The following is an 18,964-nucleotide window of genomic DNA, read 5'->3' on the forward strand; positions in this document are numbered from 1 at the left end:
AGAAACATATATTTTAATTATTTTTTTTCCTAAAAATCAGTTTGGTATGAATTCACTAAAAGTGAGAAAATAAAGTCAAACATTTTATTTTCCTTTTCAAGACCCTTTTTTCCCTTGAGAATTCAATGCCATGCTTCATATTTTCAGAGATCATCATCATTCTTCCCAAGAATACTCTGTTACTCTTTAATTATAGAACTTCTGTAATTACTGGAAACACAGACCCACAAATCAATTCATCATACATGTTCGGTTAAAGGAAAATAAAAATACAAAAACATCTATATGTCTCACCTCCCATCAAACCTGTGCTTCAGGAAATCAAAGAGGGCTTTCTGCATCATGTCTGTTACCTTTGCAGAGGTGAGAAAAAAAGAATGAGGCAAACACACGCAGAGAGAGAGGTCAAAAGTGAGAGAGGTGGAAGGGAGGGCACTATGACCCAGCAGGGACCTTATCACAGCCTAAGGGAGGTTCCCAGGGAAGGTGCTTTCCATGCATCAGGAAGTGCAGTTGCCAATTTCCCCCTTGGTTCTCCTCAGGAGTGCTGAGGGATCAACCAGCAGTGGTCATCAGACCCAAGGCAAACCTTCTTCCCCTTTCCCTTATTAGCGGGCAGAACTGCTGCCAGGAGACAGCAGGCTGGCTTTGGTCTGGGGTGCTGGCCACCCTGGGGGCGCCTGAGTTGTGCTTGCCTAAGGCAGGGCCTGGGCCCAGCTGTCCTGCTAGTCTGTGCAGTTGCTGCAAGTTCTCCATCACCAGGGCAGACCTTTGCTCTGTTCATCACTCTGACATTTCTAACCCAGAGGAAGGCAGAGAGATGGAATTCTTAGATCTGCTTCAAGAGATTAATTAATTTATTTAACCAATGTGCAATAAGTGCCTACTACGTGAAGACATTGTCCTAGGTTAGTGGAAATGGTGTTTTGCGGGTTGCCTACCTTCAGATTGAAATGGCACATCACATCTATTTTGTACCTGTACTAACTCAAAGCCCAGAAAGCAACATCTGAAATGTCATGTATTTAAATCTCTACTCTGTCTTGTTACATAGTACTGTTTAATTCATCTCTAGGGTTCAGTAATGTTTTATTTTATTTTTTCTATATATGTCCTTAAAAACAAATAAGCCTAAAAAACATTCGGTAGAATAAGCCATAGTGTTATTTACCCAGTAGGGTGAAATTGGTTGGTGCTTTCAGTGTTTGGGTTTTCTGGAAGACTGCTTATCTATTCCCTGTGCGGATCATTCTCTATTGTTTCTAATAATAATGGGAATGATTGAGACAAATACAGTCCTTTTCTTTGAATTTACTGCAGAGCAAATCTTTTACCAGAACTTCCCATTGTAAATGATTTGAGGGAGACTATTTCTAAACAATGTAATGCATAAAGATGAGACGTGTGCAAGAGAGGAGAGAAAGGACAAAGGGTCACAGAAGCCCCACGTAGTGCCACCCGCCTTCACATCCTGAGAGCTGGCTTCCATTAGTTCTTACATAATGAGACCCTGGAGGAGCAAGTGCACAAAGGACCGTGTCCTGGGTTCTCAGTCAAGAACTGAAGAGTAACAGATGATATTTGTACCTCATAACCTTTCAGTGACGGCCCCACTAACACCACCGGACGCATTGATGGCACAACATCGTAAGGAGGAATGTGCTCCGTCTGAAAGAGATGATTCAACATGCGTGACAAGGTGAGGCCGAGCATGCCTCCTCCACAGCCACAACATTCACAGTTCTTGGGTTGAGCCATTAATGATAACCAAAGGTCCCCACTGGGGAGGCTCAGCCCTTACTTTATAGCTATGTGGGTTACTGAGATGGAGATTGCAGGCATGTATGTACAGGAGCCTTAACAGTAAGTTTAAAAAGGAAATACAACTTACCACTTTTTGCTTCTGTTTTGCTAAAAGACAACAATGAGAGCCATATCAAAATACGTAATCTCTGTAAATGATAGTACATGAGTTAACAGAGGGATGAATGTACCATTGGTCCTTAGTCATCCTTATTGCTTCCCTATCACCCCTCTGGGGAGCTCTGCTCCTTTATTTCATTCTGGACATGTCACTTTTGAAGACACCTGAGAAACAGGTAACTCTCTCGGTATAAGTGACCTTGTATCCTGATTTTGAGTTGGTGGAGTGGTGGAAGGTTTTGGCTCCCCATTAACCTCTAGGTTGTTCCAGAGCCCAACACAGCACACAGTTTGGCTGAGAACAGCTGGTCAAATAAAACTTGACACAAAGAAGCAATAATGAGCAAAAATGACCATCACCTCAATCTTTTGTGTTTGTAACTTTGGTGAACCATGAGATAATTCTTCAAATGTTTTTTTGGCCATTTTTCTGGAACACTGATACTTTCTTTCTACCATGTCGTTTTTAAACTTCAAATCCACTTGTAACAGTGAAAAACTGCCATGCCCTTCAAAGCCCTTCAAATGGGCTAGCGAAAGGACCAGGCAGGCCCTGTTACTCTGGGGATAACCTGACATGTAGTTGGGTTCACAGACCTAGAGATCAGGAAGGATTCATATGAACAAGGACCAGAGCCCCAGAATTGCTTCAGAACCAATCCAGTTTTGACACGCATCAATACAGCCTTGGACCTACCATTCTGAAATGGTACTGGCAGATGCCTTAACGCAGTGTCAATTCTGGGCCAGAATGACATTAGCCTACAGGAATCAGAGGATGTGATGGAAGAAAAATTCCTGGGTGGTTATTTCCATAATTCCCCAAAGCAAAAGGAATTCCCGATTGAGCTGCCACTGTCCTTTCATTAATATTAGTTCCAGGGCTCAACTCTCTCCTATTTAAATAGGCAAAAGGGATCATCTGGGCCCTACTTCATTCTCTGCTTTAACCCTCCCAATCTCCAGCTGTACCAATACATCCTAAAGTTTCACATAGAGACTGATCACAGCATTTCCTTGAGTGTCCAACTTGTTAACTTTTCTGTTGGCCCTTAGCATCTTAAACTCTGTTGGGTTCTTAAGTAGAGTAATGAACTTGTTGTAAATTGGTTTACATAATGAATAGTTATTACCTCTGGTGGTGGGGCAAATAAGAGTTTTTGAAATTATATTTTAATGATCTAAATTTTTAGGTCATTAGTATTCTTTAAACATATCACCATAGAAAACAACTGAGCAATGAAATATTATATAAAAGACCCTGAAAACCAAGCCTTTAACTGATTTCAAAATTAATAAAAATGCTTGCATGTGTATTCCAATATTTAAAAAGGAATGTATTCCATTAAAATAATTTAACTAAACCCCTCACCTGTTGATGTGGGAGTTGCTCGAAATGTCCCTGATACCATTTCTCCAAGACTTGATGAGGAATTTCCACTTGATTTCCTATGATAGAGAAAGAAACTCCTCAGACTCTTGGAAAACAGAACTTGAGAGTATTAAAAAAAAATCTTGGCCTTAATTATACTAAATAATTCAAAGCACACCAAATCCTGCTAGAAAGCAACTTCAAGAATCTGTTCAAATGTTTTCTTTGACCTCATTTCTCAGAGGAAGAGGAGAACTAACAGTGGCCTGGAAATACATTGCAAAAGTTATTGAATGCAGAAATTAGGCAAAAGAATTCCTGGCTGAAATGTTCTGGTGAACTGCTTTGCTCACCCCACACCAGTCACCAGGTACCAGTCAGATGTCAACACAGCTCAAAACAAGCAGCAAGACCTAGAGCAACAATTTCTTCTTAAAAGTGATCATGGAGCTATGCGTGGTGGCACACGCCTGTATTCCCAGAAGCTTGGGAGGCTGAGGCAGGAGGATGGCAATGTCAAAGCCAGCCTCAGCAAAGGCAAAGCACTAAGCAACTCAGTGAGACCCTGTCTCTAAATAAAATACACAATAGGGCTGGGGATGTGGCTCAGTGGTCGAGTGCCCCTGAGTTCATCCCCTGGCATCCCCCCACCAATAAAAAAAAACAATTATGGGGGTTCAGAGTTAACAACTCACTATAAGGAGTTTTTGTTATCTGTGTCCTGATAACAATAGTGTCCTGTTGGGTGCTTTGGAAAATTTCCCCTGCAGAGGCCTGGGGAGCTGAGCTTCTTACTTCTCTGATGTTCTTGCCTTTCAATACTCTTGAGTATGACCCGAAGGTCTCCCATTTGATTCTTCATTCTGTCCTTGTCACTCACTAGTTGTGGGACCTTGGCACATACAGCATGTCTTTGAGCCTTAGTTTTCCCATCTACAGATGCAGGAGCTCCCTACTCCTCACAAGGGGATATAAAGGTAAAACAGGATACTGAGTGTGAGCTCATGTTTTTATTACGGCTCCTGCCACAAAGTGATCTTTTAATTCAAAAATCCACAATGTTATTATGGATCAATAATAAGTTACAAAAAACTTTGAATGACAATAGTAACTCCTTTATTTATTTGACAAATACTAATTTTGTATCTGAAATCTAGGGATACAACAGTGGGGGTGAGGGACAAATTTTTTTCTATTTGTGCATCACTGTATAGTGGGAGATGTCAGTACTACACAAAATCAATAGGTAAATATAAGACAATTCTGAGAGTAATAAGTGAAAGAGAAAAAAATTAAGTCTGGGAAAGGATTAGAAACATGGAGAAGGGGTGGGTATAGTTTTAAATATGGTGGACAGGAAAGGGGTCATTGCAGAGGTGATATTTAACAAAGATTTGAAGAACATGAAGGAGCGATCTGATGGAAATGTGAAGGAAAGGGTTCCAATGAGAGAGAACAGCAAGTGCAAAGGTCCTGAGACAGAACCATGCATTCCTGGGTGAATTTAAGGAGGATCATGGAAAGCAAAATAACTAGAGAAGAGTGGGCAAGAGGATTCACAGTAGTAGTTTAGACATGTTATACACTTAAAAGATTATGATTAAAAGTGGAGTTAATTGTACTTGTATGACGTATTACCATTGAAAATTATTCCCATTAGGACAAAAGAAAAAGAGACCCACCAAACCAGGAGAGTTTTTAAAATAACAAAAGATTCAATGGAAAATGGAGGTTGAAGGTCAAAAGAAAAAACAACTACTTCTATTTCAGGGCTTCCAAAGAGTTATAATACATCAATGTTTTAGTTCAAGCTGGAACACACTCATGCAGGAGTGGGAGTAGGATTTTTCTTCTCTAAAACTGTGCTTGTATTCCTGGGACCTGTAGCCACCTGCCCTCTGAGGCCTACGTATTTGCTTCATTAGTTCACAAGAGGCTGATTCATCTGAGCGAGACAGGGTCTTGGCGCCAATACCAGGAGATGGCTGATGCTTACAGAAAGCTCAGTTGTAGAGGGAGCTACTGGTACTGTCCATGCACCATCACATTCGGCATCCACTTAAGAGTCTTTGAAAGTGAACCAAGAAAAGCCACAATGCCAAGTCAGGTCAGCTCGTTGCACTTGTTCTGAGGAATGATTGCCCACTGTGACTCTCACAGAGGAGAGTTTTGAGTTCTGAGGAGGGTTTGCTGAGGCTGCAGAAAACCATCTCCACTGTGGCATTTGTGTGGATTGCAGGGGTGCTGGGCTCCAGCATATGCAAGGGGTCCTGGGAAATCTGAAACCTTTTCAACTTCAGAAATACCCCATGCAGACAAGTATCTTTTAAAGCATATATTTTTAACTTAATAAACAAGCAAATCTAAAAAAAATCATCTGATTTTCCTACAAGAAAGAAAGAAAAAGAAAGAGCAAGCTAGTTTACAGACAAGATGGGACCTTACCCTCCGTGAAAACGTCCTCGTTTCTGTTCTTGCTGAATCCGTATGTTCTCCAATCTGAGTGGACTTGGGATGAAGCCAATCTCACAGCCCTCTTTTACCAGCCTTCCTATCCACCAATCATTGTTGTATTTCTGGAATGCAGAAGGAAAACTGCTATCAATAGTAATTCACTTATCTTCACATTCCAGGAATTAATTTCAGGGGACCAGAAAAATAAAACACTACTTATATGATATATTATATTGTATCTCTGACATACAAATACTATTTATATCACACTACTATTTACATTACAGTAAATATTTTAGGTTCTTAGACTAAAGCAGGGTGCTGCAGATTTAATTCTGCAAAGACCCAGATAGTAAATATTTTAGGCTTTGCAGGCCGTATGGTCTCTGCCATAACTACTTGAATCTGCTGTCCTAGTGTGCAGTTTTTATTACTGTAGCAGACACAGACAAACATAAGCAAGACAGCATGGTTGTGTTTCGAAACTTTTCTTTTCAAGTAAGGCAGTGGGCCAGCCTCAACCTGTGGGCTATAGTTTGCCAACCCTTACCAAAGCCAAGTCCTACCCTTTGGATTCCTTTGTTCTTGTCAAGAAGCCCTAGCTTGGATATTAACCCCTGGTCAGAAAAGTAACTGGCAAAGATTTTCTCCCATTCTGTAGGCTTTCTCTTCACACTCATAATTGTCTCCTTCGCTGTGCAGAAGCTTTTTAATTTGATGCCATCCCACTTATTGATTCTCGGTTTTATTTCTTGAGCTTTAGGTGCCTTATTAAGGAAGTCAGTCTGTGCCAATATGTCAGAGTGTTGACACTATGTTTTCTTCTACCTGTTTCAGTGTTTTTGGTCTAATTCCTAAGTCTTTGCTCTACTTTGAGTTGATTTTTGTGCAGGGTGAGAGATAAGGATCTAGTTTCATTCTTCTACATATGGATATCCAATTTTCCAAGCACCATTTATTAAAGGCTATCTTTTCTCCAACATATGTTTTTGTCAAGGATTGAATGACTGTAACTATGTGAATTTGTCTCTGTGTCTTCTATCCTGTTCCTTTGGTCTTCATGTCTGTTTTAAGGCCATGACCATGCAGTTTTTATTACTATAGCTCTGTAGTTAATTTAAAGTCAGATATTCTGATGCCTCTAGCACAGCTTAAATAGCTTTGGCTATTCTGAGTTTCTTATTTCTCCATATGGACTTTAGGGCTGCTTTTCATTAGAATTAAAAAATCTTAATATCACCAAAACCAATAATCCAATTAATAAATGGGCAAATGAACTAAACAGACATTTCTCCAAAGAAGAAATACAAACAACCAACAAATACATAAAAAAAAAGTTTAGTTTCCTTAGGAATTAGAGAAAGGCAAATCAAAACAACACTGAGATTTCATCTCATTATAGTTAGAAAGGCAATCATCAAGAAAATAAATAATAATAATTGCTGGAATGGATATGGGGGTAAAGGTACATCTATATATCTTTGGTGGGACTGAAAATCAGTACAACCACTTTGAAAAGCAGTATGGAGAGTCCTCAAAAGACTGGAATGGAACCACCAGGTGACCCAGTCATCCCATTCCTTGGAATTTATCCAAAAGATCTAAAAATGGTGACACATGCCTACTAATATAAGCAGCACAATTCACAAGAGCCAAGGTACAGAACCAGCCTAGGTATCTGTCAGCAGATGAAAGGGTGAAGAAATGTGGTATATCTACATTATAGGGTTTTACTCCATCATTTAAAAAAGAATGACATTATGTCATTTGTTGGTAAATGGCTGGAACTGGATATCATTATGCTAAGTGAAATAAGTCAGTCTCCTGAAGTCAAGTCAAATGTTTTCCTTCATGTATGGAAGCTAGAGAGAGGAGAGTGGGAAGGGGAATATTTTTTTTTCAAAAAGGGGGGTGTCTCACAAAAATAGATGGGTGTCCAATAGAGCAGAGGGAGGGTATGGAGAAGGAGGGAAGGGCATGGGGATTTGTTGGGGAATGAAATCCATCAACAATGCTATGTGCATGTACCAATTTACCACAATGAACTATATATATGTATACATACAGATGTGCGCATATGCATACATATGTATACATCCATATATAATTCACTGGTTAAAATAAAAATAATAGATGGGCAATCCAGAGCAGAGCCAGTGGATATAGGGAGGGTAAGGGAAGGTACTGAGGAATGAGATTGATCAAATTACATCATGTACAAGTACAGATATAACATAATATACCCCATTCTTATGTATAGTTACAATGCACCAATTAAAAAAAAATTAAAAAGAAGCCCTAGTCGATTCTTCTGGAATACATTTCATCAGGCAAAATATGAATCCATGTAAATGGAACTATAGAAGCCAAGATAGGTATGTCTCAGATGAAATACGTCCAATACTATGTTATTTGCTAACAGCTGTCAGGTAAAAATTTCATGATACTATATGTAGTCTACTCTGTTTCAAATACAGCTTTCAGATTAGGGTCCATCTTACTATATGAAGAAAAAGAAGTCTACTCTTATAAAGTCTGAGCCTATTTTAGATCTGTAGGAAGAATTTTGGGGACTAATCTTCAAATAGCCTGAAGCCAACAAGAACTTCAAAATTTCCACTCAAATAGGCTTCATGACATGTAAACTTGAGACACAAGTCCACACAAAGGTTTCAACCAACATGGGAGCAAGACACAGTCAACGGGGCCTTATTTGATGTGTCAGCAAAACCTCATTTGTAATTATTGATTTGCTGAATCCTAAGGCAGGAAGCAATTTAGTCCAAGCCACCAGCCTCAAGGGAAGGTTTCGACTAGGTCATTTTTAGAAAAAAAGATATCAATTCTATTATTTAAACCCTCTAGAGATGAATATTCCCAAAACTTCCTTCATTATCTTTACCAGTGTTGAAAAATGTGTGTGTGTGTGTGTGTGTGTGTGTGTTATGTGTGCTGCGTATATTTCAAAAGGCAATAACAACATGTAGGATGATTTGCTTAGCTTAGACAAATGCAGAATTTACATGTCTATGATACTGACACATTTGAAGGAAGCACGGATGGTTTCCTTGGATCTTTACAGCATGAAATTCTGAGTAACTTTGAGTAATTCTGAGTAACCATCTCACACGCAAAAGAAAATGACAGGGTAGGAGTTGGCCTTTTATTATGCACACAGCTCCTGTATGAGGCACGTAAGGCATGAAGTATGAGCCTGCATTGAAAGAAACGTGAGCTGACCCGATAGAAAAACCTTAACAATGAGGTCTTGGTTTTCCTCACTTTCCGGTCTTTTATTTCAGGATAACAGGCCTGAAATAACAAGCCTGTTTATTTTGTAGTTAAGAAAAGGCAAGTGGACCCTTTTAGAATCTTTGGTGTATAGGTCTGGAATTTAAATTTTACTGTGGTAGGGACAAAACAGAGCATGAGTCATCGTTTCCTAGGGCTTAAGTTATTTCCTGAAATTAAGTTAGCCCACTGGAATACTAATTTGTTAAATAGTACCCAAGCGATCTTAAAGGACTTCCAAAAATGTTTAATCAAACTCCCCAAAATGTAGGAAACAGCTTAGGCTGAGGCAGAGTCTGACTCAGCGAGGGGGCAAGTTCTGTGAGCTAGTTGGTAGTTAAGTCACGATGTGAATCCAAGAGCTTAATTCACTCATCATTTGGCTTGGGGGGGGGCAACATAACTGTTGCTTTTCTCTGCATGCAAGACTCTTCATTACTGAGAAAGTACTTAGAAGGGTGCCTAAGAGATGGCTGTCTAGGTGACAGATGAGACAAAAGTTATGACTCGATGACAGAAATGTGTGTGTTTGTGTTGTTGATATTCCTGGAGCTTGTGCCAGCTTTCTGGAAAGGTCACCTTAGTGTTGTTCCAAGCTTTTTCAACTTCATTCCCTAAAAGGATTAGGATATTCTCTAAGATGTTTTTTTTTTTTTTTAATCTGATTTTTCAAGAACTGAAAACAAGTGGCTCTGGTCTACATAGGATTACCAGGTCAATACCACACATCAAACTGCCAGAGAAAGTCCCTGATCGAAGGTATACAGACCCAAAAGCAACCAACAGGACAATAGAATATTGATATTAGAATATTGATCAAGAGGAGCATGAAGCCTCCTAACTCAAAGTAATGATAAGGAGATAGAAACATTAATTGCCCTGATTTGATCAGTACATAGTATCAATGGATCACAGTATACCTGATAAATATGTACAATTATGATGTTAATCTAACACTTCAAACAAATATTAAGAGATGGAAATGTTAACTTTCCTGATTTGATGGCTACAAATCATATATATGTATCAAATGATTGCACTGTGCCCCATAAATATGGACAATTGAAATAATAATTAATAAAAAAGAGAAATACTGATAGAATGTGGGAAAGCAGTCAAGTACAGCAGTGTTAGAATATTTCTTTTTTTTTATTTTTAGTGGTCAATGGACCTTTATTTTATTTATTTAATGCAGTGCTGAGAATCAAACCCAGTGCCTCACACATGCTAGGCAGGTGCTCTACCACTGAGCTACAATCCCAGCCCCCTCAGAATATTTCTGTGAGTGTGTGTGTGTGTGTAATGTGGGAGAACTTCCCTTATTTTTAAAGTGTTGCTTCTCCTTAGAAACACTGGTAGTTGGCAACAAATGAATACGGTTTGTTCCTTTTTTTTTTTTTTTTTTTTTTTGGTACTTGGAATTGAACTCAGGGGCACTTAACTACTGAGCCACATCCCCAGCCCTTTTCTGTATTTTATTTAGCGACAGGGTCTTACTGAGTGGCTCAGGGCCTCCTCCCTAAGTTGCTGAGGCTGGCTTTGAACTCACGATCCTCCTGCCTCAGTCAGCCTCCTGAGACGCTGGGATTACAGACGTGCACCATTGTGCCCAGCAACCTTGATCATTTTTTATGGAAATGGTGAGATAAAATCAACTTAACCAATCTTATGCTGAGGTGCATGTTTCAGGTCAAGGGTCCTTGTCTTCTAGGTAAATGTGGGTATCCTCACCTTGTCCACCATGGAGAAAGTGGAAGTCATGAAGTTGATGTCCTTAGTCTCCCATTCCACAGGCTCTATGCCCGTAGTCGTCTTTTTCCTGAATGTAACTTAACAAGTGCCCCTCTTTCAAGGTCTGTCCCTCCACTCTGGGTCTGAAGCCCACCTTTCTTGCCTACTCAAAATTTTTACCCCTTGGCCCATCTCTCCTATCCACATCTCCCCCTCAGTTGTTAATATCAACATATGTGGATGCTCCAGCAGCTCCCACTGTGAAAGAAAACCTCCTTTGACCTGGACCCTCCAAAGTCTATGGGCTGGTCAGTGTCAACCCCCTTGCAGGCACTGTCCACACATGCTAACCCATTTCTTTATGCCCCCTTGTCTCCTCACTCCATTTTGTTTAGCTTCTATCTCCACAATTCCACAAACAATGGTCCCATTGACCTCTACGCTGCTGAACTAGACTTACAGAATGCAGAGTTTCAAAGACAATGATTTTCAAAAAGGATTATATGTTTGCACATCTCATTTTTGACTGGGGGCCGGGTAAGGGCAGGAGGACTTGGTTATGTTAAACGATGTGTTTATGTTTATCACATTCTTTAGGACCTCCATTCTCAGGTTTCACTTCATTGTTCTTCCTTCATGCTCACTTTTCTTTAAGATTCTATTTCTCACCTCCAGCAGAGCTAGTGGAGACTATCAAGTAGAAACACCCTCCAATGGATGCCCCTCCCCATTGGGAAACTCTGTACAGAACAAGGAAGTTCAAAGAAGATAAGGCTTTCCACCAGACTCAGCCCAAGTCCTGTGTCCATCCACCAGATGTTGTCTCCTCCCTTCTTCTCTAGTCCCTCTCTTAGTCATCCCTTTCCCTTCCAATTTATTTTACAGGGTTAAACACCTCAGCATGGAAAACAAACAAATCTTCCTCATCCCGAAAAGCAAAACATGCACAACAAATTTTAAAAAGGCTTCCGCAGCCCTATGCTATCTCCCCCTAGCTAAAAACCATTTTTCTTTCAACCCAAAGCATTTAGGAAAAAAAACACAATTGCAATTTCTATTATCTGGCCTCCACATGATGTGGGTAAGGACTTTTCAAGCATCTTTACAGGAAGTTTCACAACACCCCAGATCCAGTGCATCTAAGAGCAAATTCATAACCATGTTCACCCTTGCAACAAATCTGCTCCCCTCTCCATCTTCTCTGCTTTGATAGCTGATACTAGAGGCTAATGCCATCTTATACCCTTCCAAGCAAGCCAGAAAAACTGGTCTTCATCCCTCATTTCTCTCTCCCTTATTCTTCACCATGTGCAATCTCCATACTCTATTTGCCCCTTAGCTCTCTCTCTCCAAGCCACTCCCTCTCTCCCTCTTTTCTGCTACCACTACTGTCCAGCCTCCAGCAGGTCTTGGCAGGCCTATGCTCTGCTCCTTTGCCCACTGGTGTTACTCTGCTTTCAAGATTAGTTATATCTGTCCTTTATTTCCAGTTTCTCTTTAGCCTGCTATGTGGTAATAAAGACCAATCTTCTCACCATGGCCCAAGAGATCCTTTTTAAAAATCTGGCCCTTGCCTCTCTGATCCAGACCTTACTCTCGTATCACTTCTACCACTGCCCTCCAACCGTAATTCCACCAAGTGCTCAGCCCTGTCCCAGCCTGGACTACCTCAAGTTTCACCGCTCCTGTAGAGCTTTATGATCCCCTGATCTTCTTCCTCCCCTACGAGATGGTCCTTCCACCACTTCCTGTGGGCTTCCACAACATCAATCAAATTTTTTTTTATAACAGAACTTGTCATACCATGCAGAAACTATGAATACTTGTCTGTCCCTCCCTCCAGACTGAAAGTTCTCTGTCCATGGGGATGGTGATCCTTACACTTGATTCCCCAATGCCCAGTACAATGTCTGACATAAAGTAGAATTTCAACATACCTGGTTTGAGTAAATAAAAAAAATTTGATGTCACTATTCTGCCTTTCTAGATTTGAGGTCTTCCTTGTATTATTCAATCCCTTACATGCTGTTTCCTAGCATCCTCTGCTATTTTTTTAGCTCTAACATTATCTTCTAATGATGACATACTCTGGTGTTAATTCCAAAATCAGTTCATAGGACTATTTTCCAGTGTCTATAAATTATAACATCCCTTATGAATAGTCCCATCTAGGTAGGTGCCGTGATACCAAACTTATGATTCCCTAAGCTGGATCCATAGATCAATGGCTCTATAGCCACACAGACTGATTAAAAGATGGGTTGGGAAGTAGCTCAATGGTGTAATGCTTGCTCAGTATACATAAGGTCCTGGATTTGATTCCCTAAATCGTTTTGTTTTTTTAAAAGGGAACCAGAGAACCTAAGGTCTGTCCTAGATCCGTCCTATGATTTCAAGGATGGACCAAGATCCAATGTTGTAGTACATGACAACATCAGCAATGAGCACATGCTCCTGCCTCTCACTGAGACTGAATGCATGTAGAGGGCCCAGAGAATTGGATGAGGCACCTCACTAGCAGCTCCTCAGTTCTCCTCATTGGTGAGTTTAGCTCAGAGTTGATTTCCAGCCTTGGTTTTATGGCAGGTGAAGAGATGCAGTGTGTCCTACATTTACCTCTTTAATGTGTAGAAAGTCCTTGGCATCAAAGGAGATGGCTGTGCTTGGAACAGGCACATCCTCATCCAGAGCTCCACAATAGCTCACATTCGTCTTCACGGCAAAGGCTACGGGTTTGGACTAGAGACAGAACCAAAGAAGAACGAGTGAGGGAGGGAGGAAGAGAGATGAGCAGTTTTCATATTGCAATGTATCATAAGATGATTGATGGTACCAGGCAGCAAGGGAAATCACTTTCCAGAGAGGGATTCTCTTAGGTTTTATATTCCCAGGTAATATCAAGAAATCTGCAGAGTTGACTCTGAAAATGATTCAGTCCTACCAGCCCCAACACTTTTCCTCTCCTGTAGTACGTTCCAACATCCCAAATAAAGAGCTGTCCCCTAAAGTATTAGGGAGGATGGACAGAGGTGGGGACAGTCCACATTGTCCTCTAGTCATAAAAGTTATTTCTTTTAAACAGTAACAAACATCCTCCCACCTAAGGTTGCAGGAAATATGTTCTGGGTATTTTTTTAAAGGGTTGGGAAGTTGGTAAGGTAAGTATTTTTGAAATAACCTCATATCTGAAAATCAATAAGATCTCATGCAGGAGAATACCTTGTCTGACAGGGGAAAAAGGGGCCAGTCTGGGTGAAACCCAACAGACAGGGCTCTTCATTCATTCCTTCCTAGCTTACAAAATCTGGTTCTCAAACTCTTCTTATACAAATTCTTAAAGCACTCATTAATTAGTGCAGCCTTGAAGGGGCAGATCAAGACACCAGTCATAGCTAATGCTGCCGTCAATATCTGGGTGACCATAATGGCCACAAAACTGATTCCAAAAGAGAATTTTAAAACAGGAAATTAGCCACATATGAGACACAAGGTTCCTGAAATTCTGGGCTGCTTTGTTACTAGTTCATTTATTTGCATAGGGAATATGGCTGGGGGTCAATGGTTGAGGCAGGACACAAGTTAGAGTCTCACTGATGTCCACAGGAACCTCATGGGAATTGCTGATAACAAAGCACAGATCTATAGTTGTCAAAGCCAACAAAGACATCTCAGGCACCTGCATCATTTTCTTGTTGCTCTCTAAAGGATTTTATTGTAAAAAGAGAAAAGGGAAAGAATTCATTTTATTTGGGCTTGAGTTTTTCTTTTTAAAATTAGAAAGGCTAAATCAACGAATCCTTGGAGTCTATCATAGTGAGCAAAAGGAAAGCTGGCCGTGAGTTCTATTTTTTATGTTGCTACTGTAGATAAAAATTCATTTGACAAAAGGGTCAAAGGAACAAAGAAAAAAAATAGAATGGGAGATTGCTAGTGATTCTCCTGGTTCTAAAATTCAACCATGTAATCTATTCTGCGTTGTTTCCTATGGGTCTACCGGGAGAGGAGTATCTGAAGGTCTAATCTGGTAATGGTTTTCATCACACATCTTTGCTGCTTCTGTCTGAGTTGTTTGAAGTGTGAAACTTCACCAGGTGTGGTGTTGCACACCTGTAGTCCCAGCTACTCAGAAGGATGAGGCAGGAGGATGGCTTGAGCCCAGGAGTTCGAGAACAGCCTGGGCAACATAATGAGACCCCATCTCAAAACAAACAAAACAAAAGGAAAGTTCTGGACTTCACATTGAACTTGAGATGGAAGATTGAAACCGAGAGCGAGAAGAGCAGAGAAACCAGTAGGGAATCCACAGAGCTACAGTACATGTGTGGCTTGTAATAAAGGCTATGTAACAGACAAGGGGAGGTGGTCAAGATGACGGGGCACAAGCTGGTACTTAGGAGGCTCTCTGCCAACACTAGGCATGGCAGGCTTGATATTGCCACATTGCTAAGTTACAAGATGACAAAGAATTCACCATCAAACCAAACATAAAAGGATGAAGGGTCTCAGGAAATGGCCCTCTGGGAATGATACTAATCTATCTTACAAGTGAATGGTCCAGGAAGGTTAACAATCTGGAGCTTTATCATAATGATCAGAAAATGATTATTCTAGAGTAACAATGTAAGGCAGGGAAAGGCAGCTGACAGCTGCTGAACAACTGTCAGTTTTTGAACCAAAGAAGGGGAAGAAAGTCACCTTTGCTCTCTCAAGTTGGATAGCCGCTTGCTGTTCTCTCTCCTGTCGAATTGCTTCCCGATCCTCTTCCAAAGAGACATCGGAGTCAGACGGCCTGCTTGTGTAGGAATCCGCTGAACCCTGGAAAGAGAACACAGAAAGGTTTAAGTGAGGTGACGTGTAGCTTAACTGTCACAGGCATAACAGTATCCTGGGGTGAGTTCCTTTCATTTGCATAGAATCTGATGCACGCACTCTGAGCCTTATTGCAGATATAAATTTAGATGGCGGAATATAATTATGCATCTGAGTTATTTGGAAGGTAGCAATGTTGTGAAGGAAAATATTTTGAATAGATTAAGTGCTGGGAAGTAAACTGCAAAGAAAACCGATGCGATGTTCAGCCTCAATTCTAGTTTAGTACTATCTTTATAGTAAGCGCATACTCATTTGTGGAACTGAGGTTTCTTTCATTCTCTCTTTTGCATATACTGAACATCTCAAGGAAAAAGAGGCTCAGTTATTATAGGACCTAAATCCTACCTGTACCTTGGGTTACAGATCATCAATTTCAACACACCATAGCAGCATCCTGTATTAGTAAAGTGATTTTTCCAGTTTCAAGGTCAACACCATTGAAATATTTCACTATTAAATTTTCAACCATTGTTCTACACCAGTCAGTATGTAGTTAAACGGACACTGAGAAGAAAAACATTTTGAGACAGAAACAGGGGTGTTCTCAGTTGAAGCCCATGCCCGAAAGGCCTATTTGATCAATACTAACATCTAGCCTGACTCATGTGGTCAGGGGGCTGGAGATGCTCATGCCATAAGGAGAGATGAATTCCAGAGCAGTAAGTTATCTGCCCCACCCCAAATAAACAAGCCTGGAGGCTTATCTTCTGGCAGCTCAAGGAACATAGTCACTCTTACAATTCCTTCAGCTGGCATTAGAAGTTGATATTTGCATAGATGATGACATTTATACAGCAGAGGTATTGGTAGGACTGCTGTACTTGGCACATTTCATAAATAGATCTATGTATTTATGATAAGCATAGAGCTATCCACATATGGAGAACTGCAAAAAAATTAAGATAAATAAAACATTTTAAGAAATAGTTGACTACAACCGGCCCTTTGAAAGTTTTTCTAAACTTGGAAGTGTTTATTGTGGGTCTGTGGGGATAGCTTAGCAGCAGATCTCTTGCCCAGCATGCACAAGGCCCTGGGTTTGATCCCTAATACCATAGGAAAAATAAAAAACAAAAAAAGAAAAACAGGAAAAAGAAAAAAAAACAACGTTTATTGTGAATTTGCTGCCTATGGGGGCAGCCTTGTCGCTCAGTACAGAGCATCATTCCAGCTACAGTGGTCTTTCCTAGAATAGAAAAACCCCAGTACAGATGTTCTGGCAGCCTAGAAGAATAACTCTCAGTTAAAGGTTTTATCAGTGTTCTCACGCCAGTCCCAGTTCTACACTGTGACTCTGGAACACACTTCTGAAAACTATGCAAGTTACTGGATTACTCTGAGACAGTCTTCTTCTCTATAGAAGAGGGACACTGATTGCCTACTTCACAGGATTAAATGGAATAAGATACAATGAGGCACTAATGTTTATTGAGTGCTCACTGCTGCATCCACATGGGGCTAGATGCTTTGCACACCTTATCACTCTGAATCCTTGTAGCAGAGAGGAAGCTGAGATGTCAACTTGATTAGTTCAACCATAAAGCCAGCAGCGGGTTCAAAGTCCATGCTAAGCAGGCACACAATAAACTATCTTTCTTATCTGCATGTCCTAATACCGACATTTCTACATCGACTTAAAAGAAGATCTAAGAAATTATATTCATTTTTCAACATGTACAATAGCCCATCTTGAAATGTAGCCATTCTTCTTAACTGTATTTGCTGCATAGAAAGCATGCTGTAAATTTGATAACTGCAATGTGTCCAAATTCATGTATGTAATTTAGCACTTTTGAAAGTGCCCTTGACAGAGGAAACACATTTGTTAATCAAATTATAATCAATACCTCTGTGCAAATCTACAGGAGGAAAAAAAAATCTGAACCTACCAAAGGGATAAATGTAGACTGATCCTTACAGATGCATTCATTAGCTAAAAGGATATCTACCTTGAAATCCATTAACACAGTGAGTTCTCTCAGAATATATATTTTGTCCAAAGTTATATACACCTGCATAAAATCCAGGCTAAGAGAGAAAGGAAGTGATGTTTCTAAAATATGTATGGAAAGAATTTTAAGTTGGTCCTTGGCAATGCTTTGCTGGCAGTATGGTCCATGGAGCTGCCCATTCTAACGTGTTGGATCAGTTCCCCTGAGGATTCTGGACCACAAAATGATTACAGTGTGGAAGCCAGGAAGGAGGCACTTGCCTTGTGTGGGGAGGAGAATAGTGACTATAATTCACAAGAAAGCGGTCTGCCTGCTGGAGCAATGAGTCAAACAGCTATCAAACATACACAATCCAGCCTTGCTACCAGGAGATGGCTAATTTCCTGAAAGTACCTTAATGACTTTCAATCCTGGCATTCAGTCATCTCTGAGCACAAGAGAAGCAACTCAAGGACTCCTGCAAATACACTTTATTTTGAAATGTGAACTACACTGCAGGAATCCCAAAATTACTTAATAAATTCTACCATGGCCAAATGGGAGCAGAAGTTTCTGTTTACGTCCCTATTTCTAAGAATATTGATGGAGAGAAAAATAAAGCACTGTGATACTCAATTTCATAATTAGTATTGTATTACCACAACATTCATTCAATCTCTTTTTCCAATGTCATCTATATTTCTTTGAATATGAAAATCATTCTGGACGTCTCTCAAAGTCCCAGTGAGTGATAGCGGAGGCCCAACATCAAGAGCCCAAATTTGACCCATGGACGTAGTTCTGCTGGTTCCGTGGTGATTTGGTTTCTTGTTTTTATTTGTTGTTTTTAAAATATTATTTCAACCAGTTAAAAAGAGTACAAACATGTCTCAGAAGAAAGAAGGCGAAAGACAGGAAAGGATCTGGGCCAGAAAAATGCTCACAGACTTCTCGATCTCCAGAAGCAGAGGCCAAATAGATTTCTATTGTGTAAAGATCAAAAAAAGGAAAGGATCTGGTTGTTCACTGAGGCAGAGGGAAAAAGAAGGGCAAGACAGCAACAGGGAAGCCAAGAGGAGACCTCCTGAGCCAGACCAGAGGAAGGACCTGGAAAGAGCAGGGGGCTGAGGCAGGCTTGGTGAGACTGGCTCCCCAGAGGTCTGAACTGACTTTTAATGATCAAGAAAAGAGAAATGGCAAGAAGGAAATAAGGCCTAGATGATAACGTGAAGATCGGTAGTCCTGGCCACAGCTGGAAAATGCAGTCCCATGAGCTTATGATTTTTCAGAAATTCATTTCATAAAATGGGTGAGGAGTGATCTACTCAACTCATCAAGTGATCTAAAGTTGGGCTATTGACCCATCTGTGCAAGAGGCAGGACAGTGACC

At 40.4% G+C, this 18,964-nt stretch overlaps 1 protein-coding gene across 5 annotated transcripts in view; it reads right to left on the reverse strand.

Annotated features, from left to right (window-relative positions):
* The window catches only part of Cacnb4 (calcium voltage-gated channel auxiliary subunit beta 4), a 252,595-nt gene that overhangs the window by 35,350 nt on the left and 198,281 nt on the right, over nucleotides 1-18,964 (reverse strand). For all 5 annotated transcript variants that reach the window (XM_005315799.5, XM_005315800.5, XM_005315801.5 and 2 more), the window contains 7 exons: nucleotides 15,467-15,586; nucleotides 13,388-13,510; nucleotides 5,741-5,871; nucleotides 3,296-3,372; nucleotides 1,892-1,911; nucleotides 1,588-1,668; nucleotides 295-353 (listed from right to left, as the gene is read on the reverse strand). In XM_005315799.5, coding sequence (XP_005315856.1) covers nucleotides 295-353; nucleotides 1,588-1,668; nucleotides 1,892-1,911; nucleotides 3,296-3,372; nucleotides 5,741-5,871; nucleotides 13,388-13,510; nucleotides 15,467-15,586 — 611 coding nt within the window. The remainder of the gene's footprint in view (nucleotides 1-294; nucleotides 354-1,587; nucleotides 1,669-1,891; nucleotides 1,912-3,295; nucleotides 3,373-5,740; nucleotides 5,872-13,387; nucleotides 13,511-15,466; nucleotides 15,587-18,964) is intronic.

This window comes from Ictidomys tridecemlineatus, chromosome 7, assembly GCF_052094955.1.
Source record: "Ictidomys tridecemlineatus isolate mIctTri1 chromosome 7, mIctTri1.hap1, whole genome shotgun sequence".
Taxonomy (NCBI): domain Eukaryota; kingdom Metazoa; phylum Chordata; class Mammalia; order Rodentia; family Sciuridae; genus Ictidomys; species Ictidomys tridecemlineatus.